Here is a 19,832-nt window from a genome sequence, read left to right as displayed (position 1 = left end):
TTTAGGTCAATTATTGTAAGCTAAAAAAAAAAACCTGTTCGAAAGGGATAAAGAAATGCAAAGGACAAACTTTTTTCTTTCTGCCTTTCTTTTACATCAGAATTATTAATTGAATTAGACAATAAGATTGCAGTTGATGAGCCATTGGACCAATCAATAATACAGCAAGTGGTCACTGAACAGCAACTCAAATAGCATATGAAAAGACCGATTAAATTTAGGATTTGTTTGATAGAAAATAATATGAATTATATTTTAGAGTTTTATCTGAAATGATTACGAGTTTAAATCTTACTATTTTTATTTTATTTTATAAAAATTAAGTAAATGTAGTGTGAGCAAAGGTAGTATGAGTCTGTGTAAGTTTCAACCCCAAAGAATTTTCATCTGAAATCTTAAGTTATTATGTGATATGGGCGTGTGTAAGTTTCAAGTTAAAAAAGCTTTTACTCGAGGGAGTGTGTTACAGAATTATATAAATCATATCCTGGGATCTCACCTAATAGCTTAAACTTTTAAGTTGAATTGATTATTTGACATGGTATCAAAGCCTTATTGATCAAACGATCATGAGTTTGAATATCACCACCCTCATTCTATTTGAAAAAATTAAGTACAAAGTAATGTGAGTCTGTGCAAGTTTGAAGCTTAAAAGACTTTCACTTGAATAAGTGTGTTAAATGATGATATAAATCATATATCGAGACCTTATCTAACAACTTAAGTTATTAAATTGAGATAGTTCTATTGACATAATCTCATTATGAATAAAAAACAATAAAACTATATAGAAGGTAGCTAGCATAATTTTAGGATGAATAAAGGGGGAGATATTGCACGAGTACTTTTAACCCGATTGGAATTGTAATTTAAAGTTCGTGTGGCGTCAATTAACTTTTAGGTATACTTTGGGCCCTATAGTTACTCCAATATTTCATTCTACGTATAACCTTTGAAAGCTTCTTTCAATGATAATGTTGTGTGTGCATGTCCTAGAAATGTTGGCCACTTCCTTATATTTATTTTGATGGGTCTGGCTCGATACATGGGAATTTAAAACGAAAAAGTTAGGAGTGAGAGAAATAGAAGGCTTTCCTTAGTTTTTGGTGGCAATTTCTGTAATGCATGCAGATGGAGACAAATTGAAACCTATAAGGTTAAAATTAAGAACTTTAAACATAAGGAGTTCAAGTGATGCGTTAGGGAAAATAGAGGGACCAAGATGAACTCTACCCTAAACTTTTACTTTCCTAGGTCCAGCCCAATGAGTCTTGCTCTTGAAATTTCAAATTTAAGCCCAATACATTAAATTGGATTTCAGTGGAGTTTGGTTCACAGATCCAAGCCTAATTAATTACACCAAGACGGCATAGCTGATCAGAAGCTGCTTCCAGGAATCGAGAAGAGGTTTCATCCCCTAGTATATAGAAGGGGAGAGGGGAGCACATAATTCCATACTATTTACTCTTACATGATTTGATGATGAAACTTTCTAGTGAAAATCTTAGGTTTTAATTCATGGTATTTTTATTTGGAGAAATTTCCTTATTTTTTCTTTTTATAAATTATAAGATTTCGTTGATCTAAAGAAATTAAATAGGATGTCAGCCATACTACAACGCAGTTACACTTCAAATATATAATTAGAAATCTAAGAACATATATAAAAAACATCAATTTTGACAAATTTCATTATAATGAAACTGAGAGATAACTCTTTAAAGAAAACAGAACTACATAATTTGTATCTGACCACTTCGATAACCTAATCAGCCACTTCAATATGAGAGTGAGAAACATTATTGTGCAATCTACTGTTTCTTTACTTCCAGATAGCATTAACAATAGCACACCAGGCCAATCTAAGTAAAGTATAGCCAAATTTCTTCTTCTGTAAATGCAAAACAGCCCATTGGGATTTAGCATTCCAGCTATCAATATTCTTGAAAATCCCAGAAATATGCATGCTTTTCCTCTAGACTTTGGAAAACTAACAACCAATGAAGGGATGATCTCTATCTTCGCAAGCCGCACCACAAAACAAGCAATTTGTATTGATATTTCTCCCCATAGTATCTTGCCTAGAGACTTGGTACGCAGATGATTAAGAATTGCAAGCTAAGCAATAAACCCATGCATGGGAATATTAAGATACCCTTGACAAGTTTATACCACTGAACTCTTGTACCCTTAGAAATTCTTCCATAAACACAATCTTCTAGAAACCGTATGTACAAATCATTATAGATCCATCAAGCAAAGCTCACCTAACTTTATACATGAGGGTTTCTTTTTCTCATGATTCAAGTTTAGATATAGGACGCCATCCTTCTCAAAAGACTCAGCCTAACTATTGATTAATTCTAGACTTCAATGAAAGAGAACATAAAGGGAGGGAGAAATATAAAAAAGCCACCACTTTTGAGTAAACCTGCAACAGATCCAGTCAAAACACCCATTAATAGAGATGTATAATTACCTATTCATACTCAAACAGAGATGAATACTATCCACTCATAAATGTCAAATTATTCATTTTCTAAACCACAAAATACACAAAATTCAAGATTGTGTATTTACAATGTCTTAGGCATGTACTTCATCTTATACTAGTTTGGAAAGGTGTTAAATATAACATTGTTGTCGAGAGTATGATTATGGATGCACAAGCTATGATGGATGATATGAGGTAAAAATTATTGAAAATAAATGTTATGTATAAAAAGGCTGTTGATACACATTATTGTGCTAAAATATTCAAGGAAGGAGATAAGTGGTTTTTTTTAAGGAGAGATTCTCAGTAGGGTTGTATAGGAAGTTGTAGCATTTGAAATATGTTCCTTATACCCATAATGGAGAGTAGAGCATAAGAAAAAGCTCTAGTCTTAATGTTCTTACTCCCGTTGTGTGGGTTTGTGGAGTTAGGTTTCCTGTTTACCTACAATAAAGGAGCTACCCTTACCAGACAGGCGGTCACGAGTCATAATTGTTGGAAGTAAAACAGGTATGGTATAAAATCGACAAAATAATATAAGGTTAATAATTTAAGAATAAAAACAAGATTGTGAGGAATATATATTTTTATTAAGTGTTTTTTTTTCTAAACTCTCTTAGCTATTTTCTTTTCTTTTATACTTATTAGTAATATTGAATTACAAGTCTTTTATATGAATAAAAGCCTAGATAATTAAGGAATTAAATTAATATAAAAAAATCTAATATGAATAGAAATGATATTTTATCAACTAAATCGGTTGATAAATTCTAAATTTTTCATAATTTAAAATTTAGTTTACTTTCAATAATAATTCACTCTCTGCAAATCCATTTTGAAATTGACTTATTCGGTCGGCCAATCGTTGAGAATGAATACGAGATACAATAAGGGACAATATATTAATAAGACCTTTGTTTAAAGCTTCGAATGAGATTTCATATCCTAAACGCAAGAAGGATCTGAATAGAAAGTCATTCAAAACTTGATCAAAGAACCAACGTTTATTAAAGAAGGCATCTATTAATGATTATGCTTATATTATTGCTTTAGATATTATCTTTTCCAATAAAGAAATATGTTTTGATTTCCAATATGCATTGTTTTCATCAAAATCCTTTGCTATGCGAATGGCAGCCCGACTCTCCATCATAATAGTTCTTTACGGAGTTTGGGCTCCTATGTGACTAGAATATCTTGACGTGCATTAAGAGATGGAGCATCATAAGAACCTATACTCGGGTTCCTGTCAAGTATTTCTTCGGTGAGCAGCAAGTGACATTTCCTAGATCATTGATTTCTAATTTGTTTACATAACATATTAGTATGCGATTAATGAAAGCCGAAGTAAACTTGCATGCTTTGATAATTCATGAAATGGAAAAGATTTATTGATCTTTCTTCTCTTAGAATCTAAAAATAACAAACATTGAGGTAACCACTGTTATATACGCCTAAACTTCTCACACTGTCAACCTGCATTTTCTTTGCTTCAAATTCTAAGGTGGAATGACCACATGTGTGGTTTAGGATTAGAATGTTTTTTAAATGCTAATTTTGGTTATTTCATAATTTCTGACCTCTTCCATGATCATATTTAGGTTGATGAATGTTCAAAATAAAAAAAAAAAGTTCTAAACAAATCATAAATTTTAGTGAACATAGAGATAATTGAAGAAGAGAAAAGGGACTTACATGAATATTTCTAACCTTTTTCCCAAGAGACTAAAGGATATAATTAAAAAAAAAGAGAGAAAAAAAAAAGAAAAACTTGTTTATATGCGTATGTAGCCCACATGACACTATTATTTCAGTTCATTTCCAAGAGTTTCTAATCAACTTTAGTCATAAGGTTTATTTTGAACCTCTATGAATTTAATGAAATTTTTTTAATATATTTTTGAATTCTTGTGACATAATATTGGTTATTTTTTATGATTTTTTTCATTGCGTATTATTATGAATAGTTACAAAGATCAGAAGTATTGAGATCTAAATCGTTGTGTGGTAACCGCTTAGGGTATCATGCCATTAAGGATTTACTTTTTATATGGAATAAGGAAAGAATTAATACCCCGCAATGGGGTTAGTAAGATTGAGTTGCAACAAGTTCATCCAGGATGTAATGGTCAGTGTGAAAATTTAATGTTGTGGTGTTGTTTGTGAATGTTGTGTTATGATGTTTGAGCTGGCATTGTTTTCGGTTTGTTATGTTATGTGTGGATGTTAATTTTGATTTGTCATGTTGTGAGCTGATATTATTTTTGTTTTGTTATGTCATGTGTCTATATCATTTTTTATCTCATATATTGTGTTTTGATGCTTATAACACAACATTTAATTGTGTGTTAGTTACTTTATTATTCATAAGTCTAACTAGGATAAATATGAACGATTATTGGTTATTATCCTATGTTAATGATGAGTGGGGAATAAATTGATTTATACATGACTATATAATGTGTTAAAAATGATTTAAAAAAAAATATAGTTTCCTTGTAATTTTGTTATTTTGTTGTGAATTAGTTGTTTTATTATTCATAAATTCACCTAGGATAAATGAACCGTCAGTTGTTGTTATCCTAGGTTAATAATGAGTGGGTAATAAATTTATTAATACATGACTTTGTCATGTCTAAAATGTGTTTGTTTTTAAATATAATTTCAGGTAGTTTAGTTGTGTATTAGTTGTTTTATTATTCACAAATCCATCCAAGAAGAATGAAACCATCATTGGGCATTATCCTGGGTTAATGAAGAATGGGTAATAAACTAACTAATACATGACTTCATTATGTTAAAAAATATTTCTAAAATATATTTCCTTTAATGCAATTATGTATTAGTTATTATATTATTCACATATCCACCCAGGTTAAATGAACCCTCATTGCGCATTATCCTATATTTATAATGAGTGGGTGATAAATCGATTAATACATGTCCTTATCGTGTTCAAATTGTGTTTGTTTTTAAATATAATTTCGACCAGTTTAGTTGTGTATTAGTTATTTTATTATTCACAGATTCACTCAAGATGAATGAACCATCTTTTGACATTATCCTAGTTTAATGACGAATGGGTAATACTACCAGAAGATTGACAAATACAAACGGAAACACCGACAGATTTTTTTTCATCGATATATTGTGGTGATATTTACCAATCAAATTTTTCCATTGCTAACTCCATTGGTAAATATCGACGAAAATATGTCGTCGGTGTATAACGAGGGAATCATAATCGGAAAAGAAGGAATTAAAATAAAGTCAAAACATGCGATGACATTTCATTTATACCGGCTGAATTACCGACAGTATTAATATCATCAGTAAAATCCATTTGTAAACTCGTTGGTAAATTGTTCACTTCTCCTTGGCACTATTTATCATATCAATTACAAAGGGTATCACCAACAGATTAATTCCGTTGGTTTTTTTAGAGAGCTCTGAAAATATTCACTTCTCAATTGCACTGTTAATTATTGTTATTTACAGGTGAATTTATGACAAATTGAAAAGTCATCGGTGATCGATATTCGGGGGGTTTCTAAAAAATTTTGATTAAATTAAAATTTTAAATTAAATATTACATACAGAATCACCGATGGATTGAAATGTCATCGGTGATATTTGGGGGGTTTCTAAAAATTTTTGATTAAATTGAAATTTTAAATTAAATATTACAAACAAAATCACTGATGGAATGATTAAAAATATTAATATTTAATTATCTATTGGTAAAATGCCCCAATAAAAATATTAGAATCCATCATTTCACAACAGACGCGCTTCTTCTTCTTATTATGTAAAAAACATTAACATTCCTTTCTTTCTTTCTCTTCTCTTCTCTTCTCAACTCCTTCACCCACAAATATATCTTCTCCTCTTCTCTTCTTTTCTCTTCTCAATTTTTTTTTTAATTAACATTCTTTATGCATTTATTTTTCTTTTCTCTTCTCAGCTTCACTCGCAATTACATTAAGGTAAGATTATTTTTTTCTTCCTTTTTTTTGTTTTTTTTCATTATATTTTTTTTTCTTAATAATTTTTTAAATGTTGTTGTAAGATATTTTTTTTCATATGAGATCAATTTTATTGGATTTTGTTTTTCAATTTTGTTGTTCAATTTCAATTAAATTATTTTATTTGTTGCTAGATTATGGGTTCTGAAATAGGTTTTCTAGGTTAGGCGAAAATTATTTTTAGTTGATTTATTTATTTGTTGTTTTTTATTTTTTTGTGTTATTTATTTGTTCCAAATTTGTTTGAGTTGATTTTCTTCTTCTATTTTCTAAGCAACTCAATTCCTAAGTATTATGGAGTGTTGATTTATAATATTTTTATTATTTTCTAGTTCCGTTAAATAGATTTTTTTCAAATAGTTTTAAATAATTACCGACGGATTAAGTTTGTCGGTATATTCCAGAGAGTTAGAAAAACATTACTGCAAATTCTATTATTTCATTGTTTAATCACCGACGGAACTGCATACGGTATTTCTGTCGTTTATATTACAGGCTTCTCAAAGGAAATACCGACAGAATAAAGCGGATTAAAAAATTTTGGGGTGTTTTTCCAGTTAGTAAATCTATCGATAATAAATATTTTTTATTACCGATGAACTTACTGATAGACAAAAAATTACCGATAAGAGTTTTACAGATGAAGCATTTTTGTCCGTGAGTTCGTCGGTAAATTCATTGCCGATAGAATAATAGTATAAATTTTGTTGATAAATCTAAGAATTCTAGTAGTTTAATAAGTTAATTAATACTTGACTTCATTGTGTTAAAAAATGTTTCTAAAATATATTTCCTTTAATGAAATTGTGTATTAGTTATTTTATTACTTACATATCCACCCAGATAAATGAACACCATTACACATTATCCTATATTTATAATGACTAAGTGATAAATTGATTAATAAATGTCCTTATCTTGTTCAAAATGTTTTCAAAGATATCATGGTTTTCCTTATAATTTTTTCTAAAATAAAAAATACAATAAAGAAATTTTCTTTTCTTGTGAATTTGAACCCTTAGATTCGAAGGTGCCTCGATAATACCATTTCAAGCTACTCTTCCAGTTTTCAATCAATTGCCTTCAAAAAGCAAAGTCACTTACTATGACAATATTATTTTTTATTATAAAAATGTAAATATTTTGTGAACCTTAATATTAATGCTTAATTATAATATTATTTGTAAATATCTATTTGTTGTTTGAATTTGACTTTATGTCGATATGTATGTTAAATTTATGCTTGTGTATTTATTTTTAACACCTTTCTTCGATGATAAAATGCAAGTGACTTTAGGCAAGATAAATATAATTCCACGTAAAATTATTGAATATGAGTGGTGGTTTTTGAGTATATTTCTATGAATTTAATATTAAATAAGCTCATGTCTATTAATTATTTATTATTTTTTCGGGTCCAATGCAAGCGAATCGGGCCTTATTATCATGCCTAAGTCTCTCAAAATAATGTCTTAGGTTTTAATAATCTCTTAATGTTGATAACAAACACAAATATATCAATATAGGCAAACTCTTAGCTTCTTAGGACATTAGGCATCTTTATTATTATTAAAAACAAATACAAAACAACTTATTTATTATAGTATATATAAGGTGATGATTATCTTTTTATTATATAACAAATCTCTCACCTAAAATATATGAAAGATTAGTTAAGTTAAGTTTTTCTGGTTCACATCAAATAGGTAACAATTTCTTATTATATTTTTATAAATTTTACATTTCTTTATTCTTTGCTTGAAATTCTGAAGGAGAGAAGTCCATGTGCAGTTTAGGGTTAGAATTCATCTAATCAATGGCTCTTAGGGTTAGAATTCATCGAATGCTGTGAAAAGGAGATCAATTGTAGATGACCGTCTACCGACCATATCCCAATTTCAGAAACGCAGTAGGTTCGCTCCATATCAACTACACTGATAATGGGTTTTTAAAATCTGATAGCATTAAAGAAAACTGCAACAGCTAGCATTGGAGCAGCTAAGGCATTGTATTTAGCGACTGATCGTGTTTCCTTTCTTCACTTTTCTTTTCTTTCCTTTCTTTCGAAGATAAAATCAATCATGGCCATAAATAACCGCCACAAAAGACAAATTTAAATGCTCAAGGAAGGTTTTGTCCTTGACACCACTGTAACTAACAAGAATTTCCTTGCTTTCCGACAGCATGCAGGGAGAGGAGAGCGGTTACGATTTGGAAGTCATTAATGCCACTGCATTGAATTCACTGAAAGAAAAAGAAGAAGAAGAGCACATGGATCATTTCGTATGGACAGAACCTCTTATTTTATTGAAATACTTCGTCTCTGAATTTATGAAAGTAGATAGCAGTGTGGTATTGCACAAGCACAGGCACTCATCAAAACCCACTGAAATGGCGATAAGCAAGGTTTTCTCACTTAATTAACACAGTCAAGCATCTGTGACTTATTTTTAATTATTAAGCGACACCATTATGAGCACAAAGCATTAGACAGGACTCAGCGGCCTTCTGCTATAGGAACGCTGTGCAGTACAACTGTGTCCACGGTGATGCCTGCCCCTAATCCAATCAGCACACCCCACTCCATCCCCTCTCCGGTCGTGGTCTTTCTTTTCTCTAACGACCTTCTCCTGATCTCATCTAGAATGAAGAGCACAGTTGGGCCACCCATGTTTCCAAACTCGCTTAGCACATGTCTAGTTGCTGACAATTTTTCTTGTGCCAGACCAACTTCGGCTTCAATCAAATTCAGAATTGCTGCACCACTCGGTTGTACAATCCAAAACAGTGAGTTCCAGTCACTAACACCAATTGGACCAAATGCTTCAACCAAGCACTTTCCAATATTTCGAGAGATCAACTCGGGCACATTCCTTGAAAAGTGAACAGTTAGACCCACTTCACGCAGGTGTCCATTGATTCCATCATTTGAATCAGGGATGATTGTCTGTGATGCAGACAGAATCTGGAACAATGGTCGTTCAACTGACATATCAGGATCAGCACCAATGATCAAAGCAGCTGCACCTTCACCAGTAATTGCTTGGGCTACCAGACAAGATATGTTGTCATTAGAAGGCCCCCGGAAAGTACCGACAGTGAGATCCGAAGACACAACAAGAACACGAGCACCAGCATTGTTTTCTGCAAAATCCTTGGCAATGCGAAGGGTGGCTGCACCAATATTACAGCCCTGGTGATACAGCATGATTCTCTTGATGGATGGTTCGAGTCCAAGGAGCCTGGTAAGTTGATAATCTGCTCCTGGCATATCTATGCCAGCAAGTGCAGAGAATATGAGGTGTGTGATGTTGGATTTAGGTCGCCCCCACTCTTCAATAGCTTTTAGTGCTGCTTCCATTCCAAGTTTGGGTACCTCTGTCACTAGCACGTCTTGGCGCACATCGAGAGATGGACCATCATAGGTACACATGGTTGGGTTCTTGTTGAGGATTTCTTCAGTGAGGTGGAAGTGACGTTTCCTTACTTCTGATTTCTCACCTGTAAGCATATCACATTAGTAGCCATTTGATGATGTACCCTCCACATTTATGGAAGATAGAATCACACTACCAAAAAACCCGAGAAAACCAACGGAATTATCGACGGAATTTTTCCGTCGGTAATAATTACTGACGGACATAATTCCGTCTCAAAATCTGTCGGTATATACCGATCGTTTCGTCGACGGGGTATACAGTTTGTCTGAAAATATGCAACGGCGTGGTGATGTTAGACGATTTTACCGACAGAATTACCGAGGGATTCAAACTGAGATAGTCGTACAGTGACGTGGCACTTTCACCGACGGAATCACCGATGGAGTCACCGACGGAATTATTCTGTCGGTGATTCCATCGGTAAAAGCCATTATATACCCACCCATCTACCGACACTCTCTTCCTCTGTTTCTCCTTCTTCTTCTTTCCCATCCCACCTCTCCCCTCCCAAACTGCAGCCAACCTGCCTCCCATCCCAACTCTCCACTATTCTCAACACGAGTACTCAAGTTAATTTCTTATATCTTGTACGTGGTCACAATATCCGTTTCTTGTAGATTTATCATTTTTTTGTAAGTAAATCTATCCTTTTTAGTTTTAATATTTAATTGTGAATTTTATTGTTGTAGTATATGTATTTTGTTAACGTTTGTACTTGTTTAATTGTTATTTTTCAAAGAAACTTGTAGTATGAATGTATAATTTTGTAGTTGTTATAGTTTGTTTTAGATTTTATCAAATTATATTTGTTTGTAAATTGTTGAAATTTTGTTTGAATTACACCGAATTAAATGTGTCATTGTGATGAAATAAATAATTAATAGCTTGTTTAACAAGTCTTGTTTAATTGTTATCAATTCTATTTTGAAGTTGTGATTTCTGTAAATTTATATATGTATAAATTTGTATGTATGAATGTTGATAGTTGATAGTTGATAATTGATAATGAATATTTAACATTAGTGTTGTTTTAGTTTGTTGGATAATGTCGGGGAAAACCAATATTTTTGTTATGTTTTATAGAGGTTCAATAGAAGTCATGGATGATCGTTCATGGATGTATCGGGACTCACCCCAAGGATTGCGGAGGATGGATTATTGTAACGGTGTCCAGGGTTTTATTAATTTCACAACATCTATTTCGAGGAATTTTACTGATGGCGGTATTAGGTGTCCATGCAGGAAGTGTAAAAATTTAAAGTTTCTGCATCAAGATGTTGTAACGATGCATCTTCTAACCAAAGGGTTCATGAAAGATTACATGTGTTGGTATGCTCACGGAGAACTATTTGTTCCTGATGAGAACATGGAAGAACAGGTGGTTGGGTCAACTTCTAGTGCTAGCAACATGCATGAAGTTGGAAATGAGAACAGTAATCCTTACAGGAATATGGTTATGGATGCAATGAGAATGAGTGAAGGTAATGTCAGGGAATGTCCAATCGTAGAAGAAGAACCTAATGCAGATGCAGTAAGGTTTTTTGATCTGTTGAGAGATTCTAACGAACCATTATGGGATGGCTGCACGAACCATAGTAAATTATCAGCCGTAGCACAGGTGTTCACCATCAAGTCAGATCATGGGTTGAGTGAGGTCGGTTATGACAAGATTATTGAATGGGCGAGAAGCATTTTACCTAAAGGGAACAGGCTGAAAGAGAACTTCTATGCTGCCAAGTCCATGATGAAACCCCTCGGTTTAGGATACCAGAAAATTGATATATGCCCTAACTTCTGCATGTTATACTACCTTGAAAATGCTAAGATGACCGAGTGCATGACATGCGGGCATTCCCGTTACAAACCCAGAACTGGTAGAGGGAAGACTCTCGTGGCATATAAAAAACTTAAATACTTCCCAATCACACCTAGATTGCAGAGGTTATTCATGTCACCAAGGACTGCTGAGCACAAGACATGGCACCAATCATACCATGCGGTTGATGGAGTGATGGTTCATCCTTCTGATGGTGAAGCCTGGAAACACTTTAACAGTATGCATCCTCACTTTTCAGCTGAATCAAGGAACATGCGTCTTGGGTTGTGTACAGACGGATTCAACCCATTCGGGTCATTTGCTGCTCCTTATTCTTGTTAGCCGGTCATACTGACGGTTTATAACTTGCCACCGGGGATGTGTATGAGGCCGGAGTTCATGTTTTTATCTATGGTCATACCAGGTCCGAGCAGTCCAGGGCGGAATATAGATGTTTGTCTTCGTCCGTTGATTGATGAGTTGACGCAGTTGTGGTCCTCTAGAGCTTTGACTTATGACATCTCGAGGAAACAAAATTTTGTTATAAGAGCGGCTTTGATGTGGACTATCAATTATTTCCCAGCTTATGGAATGGTTTCTGGTTGGAGCACGCATGGAAAGCTAGCATGTCCATACTGTATGGAGAACAACAAGGCATTCACGCTAACAAACGGGGGTAAAGCTTCTTTTTTTTACTGTCACCATCGTTTCTTGCCACATAACCACAGGTACAGAAAGAACATAAAGGATTTCTTTGTTGGCAAAGTTGAAAATGATGTTGCACCCCTGCGTCTTTCCGGTGAAAAATTGTTTGATGTTGTGTCAGAGTACGGTGAAATTGTGTTTGGTCTCCAATCAGGTAAGCAGAAGTTTCCTGGTTTTGGTTTGACCCATAATTGGGTGAAGCGAAGTATGTTTTGAGAGCTTCCTTATTGGAAGACCAATCTTCTCCGTCATAACCTTGACGTCATGCACATTGAAAAGAACGTGTTTGAGAACATTTTCAACACCGTCAAGGATGTGAAGGGGAAGACAAAGGACAACATCAAGGCTAGATTGGATGTAGCGTTGTTCTATAACCGTAAAAATATGGAGTTGGTTTGTGATGGGTCACGGGTCGCAAAACCAAAAGCAAGCTTCGTGCTAGAGAAAAACGCATAACTACTAGTCTACAAATGGCTTAAGAGTCTGCGTTTCCCCGATGGACATTCCTCGAACATATCAAGGCTGGTTAATACGGAGGAATGCAGATTATATGGAATGAAGAGTCATGACTGCCATATGTTTATGCAAACACTCATCCCATTAGCTTTTCGTGATTTGTTGCCAAAGGGGATATGGGATGCACTAACGGAGATCAGTCATTTCTTCAGAGATATATGCTCCAGCAAGTTGAATGTTGATCACATTGAAAGGCTTGAAAAGAATATCATCGAGACAGTATGCAAACTTGAGATGATATTCCCTCCATTATTTTTTGACTCAATGGAGCATCTACCCGTACATTTACCGTTTGAGGTAAAAGTTGGAGGACCGGTCCAGTACAGATGGATGTATCCATTCGAGAGGATAGATATTACATGAGCTATGTAATTTATAATTAAATGTTTTTATTTTTATTTTTATTTTTTTAATTGATATATATATGCAGGTACTTGTTTAATCTTAAAAAAAAGGTTAAGAACAAGACGCATGTTGAGGTGTCAATATGTGAGGCGTATATTGTTGAGGAGATCTCAACATTTATCTCATACTATTTCGAACCTCATTTGAGAACGAGGATAAACCGTTTTCCACGGCATGATGATGGTGGTGAAGTGCATTCAAGTGGGAACTTGTCAATATTCTCCAATCTTGGACGACCCACACCTAATAATACCGTGAGGGAAAGATATTTATCTGAAATAGAGTTCAGACAAGCACACAATTATGTTCTATTTAACTGTGATGAGCTGAGACTTTTTATTAAGTAAGTAGATGTTCGACTTAAACTTTGTCAAGAGTGTACTATTTATGTTTTGTGATACCATACACTCATATAATTTGGAACTACCTTACAGGCAAAATCGATGATATTTACTGTCCAATAACTCACAACTGACCGAATCCCAGATCTTTCAATTACAAGATGAACAATTTGCCACATGGTTTAGAACACATGTAAGTCCTATCACAAACTCATTATCTCTTGCAATGTAATTAATTGTAGTCAATGTTACATAATATCCGTTTATTGATTATTGTTGTATTTAATTTACAAGCTAGGTTTATCAAATGGGAGGTAGTGCTGCTATTTCACTGTCTTTACTATGTCTGGGCCCTGAAAGAAAAGTCAAGTGCTATAACGGGTATTTTTTCAATGGATATGTCTTTCATACTGAAGAATACGGGCATGGAAGAAAGACATACAACAACGGTGTTTGTATTAAGGGATCGACTTCTAGTGAGTTTGAAGTTGACTACTACGGTAGATTGGAAGAGGTCATCGAACTGCAATATCATAGCAAGCAAAATAGAGTGATTTTATTCAAATGCTATAGGTATGACACCACTGACAGAGGAATCAGAGTAGATCCTCACTATGGTCTCGTTGAAATCAACTCAAAAGCTAGACACCGCAACGTAAACGACGTCTTTGTTTTCGCAAAGCAATGCCAACAAGTTTATTACACATACACTCCTTCCTTTAGAAAAGACCGATCAAGAGTTGATTGGTTATCCGTTTTAAAAACAAAACTCAAGGGTCGTGTCGAGGTTGTTCAGGATGAGAACAAAGACACAAGTGTGATAGATGAAGTCTTTCAAGCTAGTGAGTTGGTTGAACCATACCAAGTTGCTCCGTCGATTGACTTAGAAGAAAATTTGAATTTTTGTGTTTTCAACGATTGTCTTATTGATGTTGACGCAGAGGAGTTGAATGTTGTTCTGAGCTCTACTAGTGGAAAAAAGAATGTTGTTGAAGAAGATGATAACGAAATTGAAGAGTGCGATTAAGTTGATGATAACAATTCAATAGAGGACGAAGATGAAAATTCCGACTAACTAAATATGTTATAAAGCCTTATTTTATAATGTAATAATTTGAAACATGAAATATTTATTTGTCTTTAATGGTAGGCCCTTGTTATTGTGTTGTTTGTGTTGTAAGATTGCAATTCAAGATTTTGTGACAGGGTTACATAAAAAAAAATTACGGTTTCACCAACGGACTATAACCCGTCGGTATTTCACAGAGAATTGCAAAAAAATTACAGGATTGTGCCACTTTCACCGACGGACCATAACCCGTCGGTATTTCACAGACAGTTGCAAAAAAAATTACGGGATTGTGCCACCTTTACCGACGGATTTACCGACGGCTTATAACCCGTCGGTATTTCACAGAGAGTTGCAAAAACAATTACGGGATTGTGCCACCATCACCGATGTGTACACCGACGGCTTTACCGACATCGAATACCGATGGATTTACGCATATCCCGAAGCGCACACATGTCTAACACGTGTCCGTCTGCACCAATACCGACGGATTTTCTGACGGATCGAAAAGTCTGGCGGGATTTTCGAACTTTTTTGGTGTGCATTTCAATTAATTACCGACGGTATTATCGACGGAAATTAATGCCACCAACAGCAATTAATTTCTGTCGGTAATACCGTCGGAAAAATTGCTATATAAAACCCCCCTCCCCCCATTTGGTTCATTTTTTTCTCTCGGCTCAGTTTCTCTTCTTCTCCATTTCTCTTCTCCTCTCCGGTTGCAATTGGCTTTTTGAAGAGATTTACCCCTATTTGGTGGTATTTTTAAAAGGTATGTATTCTTTTTTTTTTTATCTTTGTATTTTTTTATTTTAATTATGATTATTATTTTTTTGTGTTCTTTGTTTTGTGTATTGTTTGTAGCTAAAATCTTAAATTCAACACACTATTAAGGTAAGCATTTTTTATTCCCAAATTTATTTTAATTGTTATTGTTGAATTTATGTTAAAAATGTTAATTTATATATATAGAATTACATTTAATTAGTTTATCTTAATTTAGGATATTATTGTTTGTTTGCTATAATTGTTATTGTTGAATTTATGTTAAAAATATTAATTAATATATATATATATAATTATATTTAATTAGTTTATCTTAATTTAGGATATTATTGTTCGTATTGCTATAATTGTTATTTTTGAATTTATGTTTTAAATGTTAATTTATATATAGAATTAAATTAAATTAAATTAGTTTATCTTAATTTTAGGATATTATTGTTTACATGTTATTGTTATTGCTTGTTACATTAGGGTCGATCGTGTTAGGAATGATATTGATTTAGTTATCTTTTTCTTTTGACCATGTAATTATTTATAAATTAAGAGTCTTGTCTCCTAAAACTTGAAATGTAATATTAATCCGTAAATTTGAATGTATGACTTTAATCTAATGTTTGTAACTCTAAGTACCAATTTAACAATGAATGTTCATAGTTGAAATTGATTCTTTTACTTGAATATCATTATATGATGTTATTGAATAAAATATTGTGTTGATGATGATGAGTTGGGTTGAGATCCAGGATGATTGGATCGGGATGTGAAATAAAATTGGAAGTGTAATATGATTTTGTCGATAACTTTGGACCCCCCAGTATAGGGGAGACTCTGTCGAATTTTTTTTAAAATAATCGAAGTTAATTATGTAATTATTCGTATAAATTTGTGTAGATGCGTAGAATAAAATCTACAGCACGTCGTCAGAAGACGGTTGCAGCTAGTTCTTCTAGCAGCGAGGAGGACGTATCCTTAGGTGCTGATCACGGCAAGGAATCTACGCCAACTTGTGATGCTGCCTCTTCTAGCGCGGTTTCACAGCGCAGAAGCTGTGTGCCTTCACAGCGGGGTCAATTCACCTGCAAGTACCAGGCACAATGGAAGGATGACCTCTCAATGTAAGTTTGTATAGGTTTTAGTTTTTTTATATATATAGTTATAACATAATTTATGAACAACTAATTAATATTACTATTTTTATTTAATTTCAGGTTCACAAACATTGAGGCTGCAAGGACTATAACATTGGCATTTAAATCGTCGATGGAGATTCTATTGTTTCAATGGAGCCAGGTTTCCAGACATCCTGAGTGAAAACCTAATATCGATGCATGGTTTAAGCGATTTCAGGTCGGTGTTAATTTTTAATTTCCAGCTTATTTTTAATAAATGATTTTTATAATTTTATATCTTGTACTATTTTTATTTTATATAAATTATTTATATACACAGAACAAATTTGAGTGGGATAGGGCGGACAACAATGTTGTGAGGAGGGTGTGGGAGAATCACGCGGCAACTAGGTAAAATCGAAAATAATATTTATTTTTGTTTTATAATTTTATGTTTTAAATTCTAATTTGTTACTATGGAAGTAGGTTGCGTGATTTTTGGTATGACACCCAAAAACAATCAAAAAGACATGCGAGGGATAACAGTCTTGAAGGATGGAATGAGGTGGCGGTTTGGCAGGAATTCAAACTGCCATTCATCTCGGGGGAAATATGGACGGCATATATTGAGCACGTGACCTCAGAGCGGTTCTCACGGTGCTCACAGTCCGGCTCCGACAACCAAAACCGGCAAATTCATGGTTCGGTAACCACGCACACTGGCAGATCCGTCCCATTCAACGCACATGCAAAGCGGATGGTAAGATTAATTTTAATGAAATATATCATTAATTAATTTTTCATTCCTTATAATATCTTTAATTTTCAACCTATTTTTTCCTTACAGGCTGCGTCTCTTGGACGTGAACCGAGTCCAATGGAGCTGTTTGTAGAGACGCATGTGCGGAGTCAAGACCGCCAAAAGGGGGTGCAGCAGTTCGTGGACAACCGTGCTCAGCACTTCGTGGTTTGTTCGTTCATTCATTTTATTTTGTAAGTTATTATTTTCTTGAATTGCATCTTGAATTGCATTTGATGATTTTTACCGATGGAATTTTCAGGAGACCTATAATAGCCGGTTGAGGGAGAGATATGGGGACAATCCGTTGACCCACCCAGATTTCGATCCAGATTTGTGGATGGAAGCGGGATCGTCTGGTGGACCCGATAAAAATCGGGCCTACGGGCTCTCCAACACTACGGCTGAAAACTTGCGTTCGGCTCGTAGTGTCTCAACTGTTGGAAACTCTCCATCAGTATCGAACACCCAGTCTGAGGAGTTCATTGCGTTAAAACAACAATATCAACAACTCTCGACGAATTATGATGAGCTCCGTCAAATAGTCATGGAGATGAGATCAAAGATGGGTGACGATACTTATGCAGCTTCTTTTTGGCCGTATGGTCCCGGGAACAACCAGCCTCCTCCTCCTCCTCCTCCTCCAGCTCCGCCGCTATTCTAGTTTAATTTTGTTTTTTAAACACATTAAATTTGTAATGAATATTATTTAACATTAATTTTATATTTTTAATGTTTAATCCATTTTTATTTGTTTATTAAGGTTTTTTACTATTAATAAATTATTTTTTATATATATTTGAAATACATACCGACGGATATTATCCGTCGGTATTTCACAGAGAGTTGCCAAACAATTACCAGCCATACCATAATTACCGACGGATAGATTCCGTCGGTGATTACATACGGATTTACCGACGGCTACTATCCGTCGGTATTTCACAGAGGGTTGGCAAACAATTACCAGCCATGCCATAATTACCGACGGATATTCCGTCGGTAATTACCGTTGAAATTGCAGACGGATTTATTCCATCGGTAATGTTCAAGCGGGAAACTTTTTTTTTGGCGCGCGCGTATCCGTCTATAAGACCATCGATGTTCCGTCGGTGGGTGTTTTTTTTATTTGCGACAGACTTAGCGACAGAAATGGGAGTTACCGACGACTGGTATACCGATAGACGTGGTCCGTCGGTAATTATTTAACCGATGGATTTCATTCCTGTCACCGACAGAATTAGTCCGTCGGTAAAACTATTTAATGGTGTAGTGTCATCAAGTTTACAACCCTAGCAAGCTGGTATCCGAAAACAGCATGCACGTAATCTGTTTAGATCTTACGGTCATAAATATTATTGTTAAAGATCAGCAAGCAGTCAGGTCAAAACAACCTGTCACTGTAATAGCTGGGAAAAAAAAAAAGGACAAGTCAATCATAAACATTCACTTGTAAGAGCTGCAAGCTCCCCTGCATTTCTTGCTCAATCATGATATGCTCAGTTTCCATCACATTAATCACTTACATAAGCGCTTGAACTTGCCCTTCAAGTCAGTCATGTGCTCGCTCCTGGTGACTCGGAAATAATAATCTGGGTAGTCAGCCTGGTAGATAAAATTAGCTGGATTTGCAGTGCCAATGGCTAGAATTGTGGCTGGACTTTGTGCTGCTTGAGCACCTTGAGATGTCTGATCTGAAGCCATTGCTCAACACTTGATTTGTGTGAGTTTGCTCAAGCTCAAAGGGTAAATAGAATAGGCGTTATGCATTGAATTTAAGGACCCGTTTGACATTCAAGGACAACTGCCATTCAAGCGTGCCATGCTCAGTTAAATGGTCTGAAACCAGAAGCGTGGGACAAGACAATCTCCATACTTCTGACAAAAAGATTGACAAGTTTTGACCAACCAACCACCTCATTTAATGAGCTGTTGCGATAATTTGCCTCCTGCAGCAAGGAAGGAGGGGGTGCCTGGTGTCTGGATAATTTTGTGCCTGGTGTCTGGATAATTTTGTTATCTTCTCCCAGCATGATTGGATGACTTTCTCTGAAAAACTAAAATCTAATCTTCAGAAATTAATTAATGAAGTGTACAGAATCCGAAGATCACCTGTTTCACAACAGTCTTTAAGAACTGATGGCCTAAATTCAATGCTTAACGCCAATTCCATCTAATATTTTATTTATGATAATGTGGTTGTTTTTTTAAAAGTATTTTTTTAATTGAAAATGTGTTAAAATAATATTTTTTAATATTAGCATGATTTAAAATATTTAAAATATATTATTTCAAACAAAATAAAAAAAATTTAAATATTTTCA

General features: G+C 34.3%; 1 protein-coding gene across 1 annotated transcript; it reads right to left on the bottom strand.

Moving 5' to 3' along the window:
- Positions 1-8,798: 8,798 nt before the first annotated feature.
- Positions 8,799-19,375, bottom strand: LOC18099506 (chalcone synthase). The gene is made up of 2 exons (XM_006383408.3): positions 19,035-19,375; positions 8,799-10,020 (listed from the first exon to the last, which is right to left on the bottom strand). The coding sequence occupies exons 1-2, from the start codon at positions 19,210-19,212 to the stop codon at positions 9,017-9,019; spliced, it is 1,182 nt and encodes a 393-aa protein (XP_006383470.2). The 5' UTR covers positions 19,213-19,375; the 3' UTR covers positions 8,799-9,016.
- Between the last annotated feature and the right edge of the window lie 457 nt (positions 19,376-19,832).

The sequence above is a fragment of the Populus trichocarpa genome, chromosome 5 (genome assembly GCF_000002775.5).
Source record: "Populus trichocarpa isolate Nisqually-1 chromosome 5, P.trichocarpa_v4.1, whole genome shotgun sequence".
Lineage (NCBI taxonomy): Eukaryota > Viridiplantae > Streptophyta > Magnoliopsida > Malpighiales > Salicaceae > Populus > Populus trichocarpa.
The sequence above is the reverse complement of the archived record's forward strand: the minus strand, read 5'-3'. Positions and strand labels throughout refer to the sequence as shown.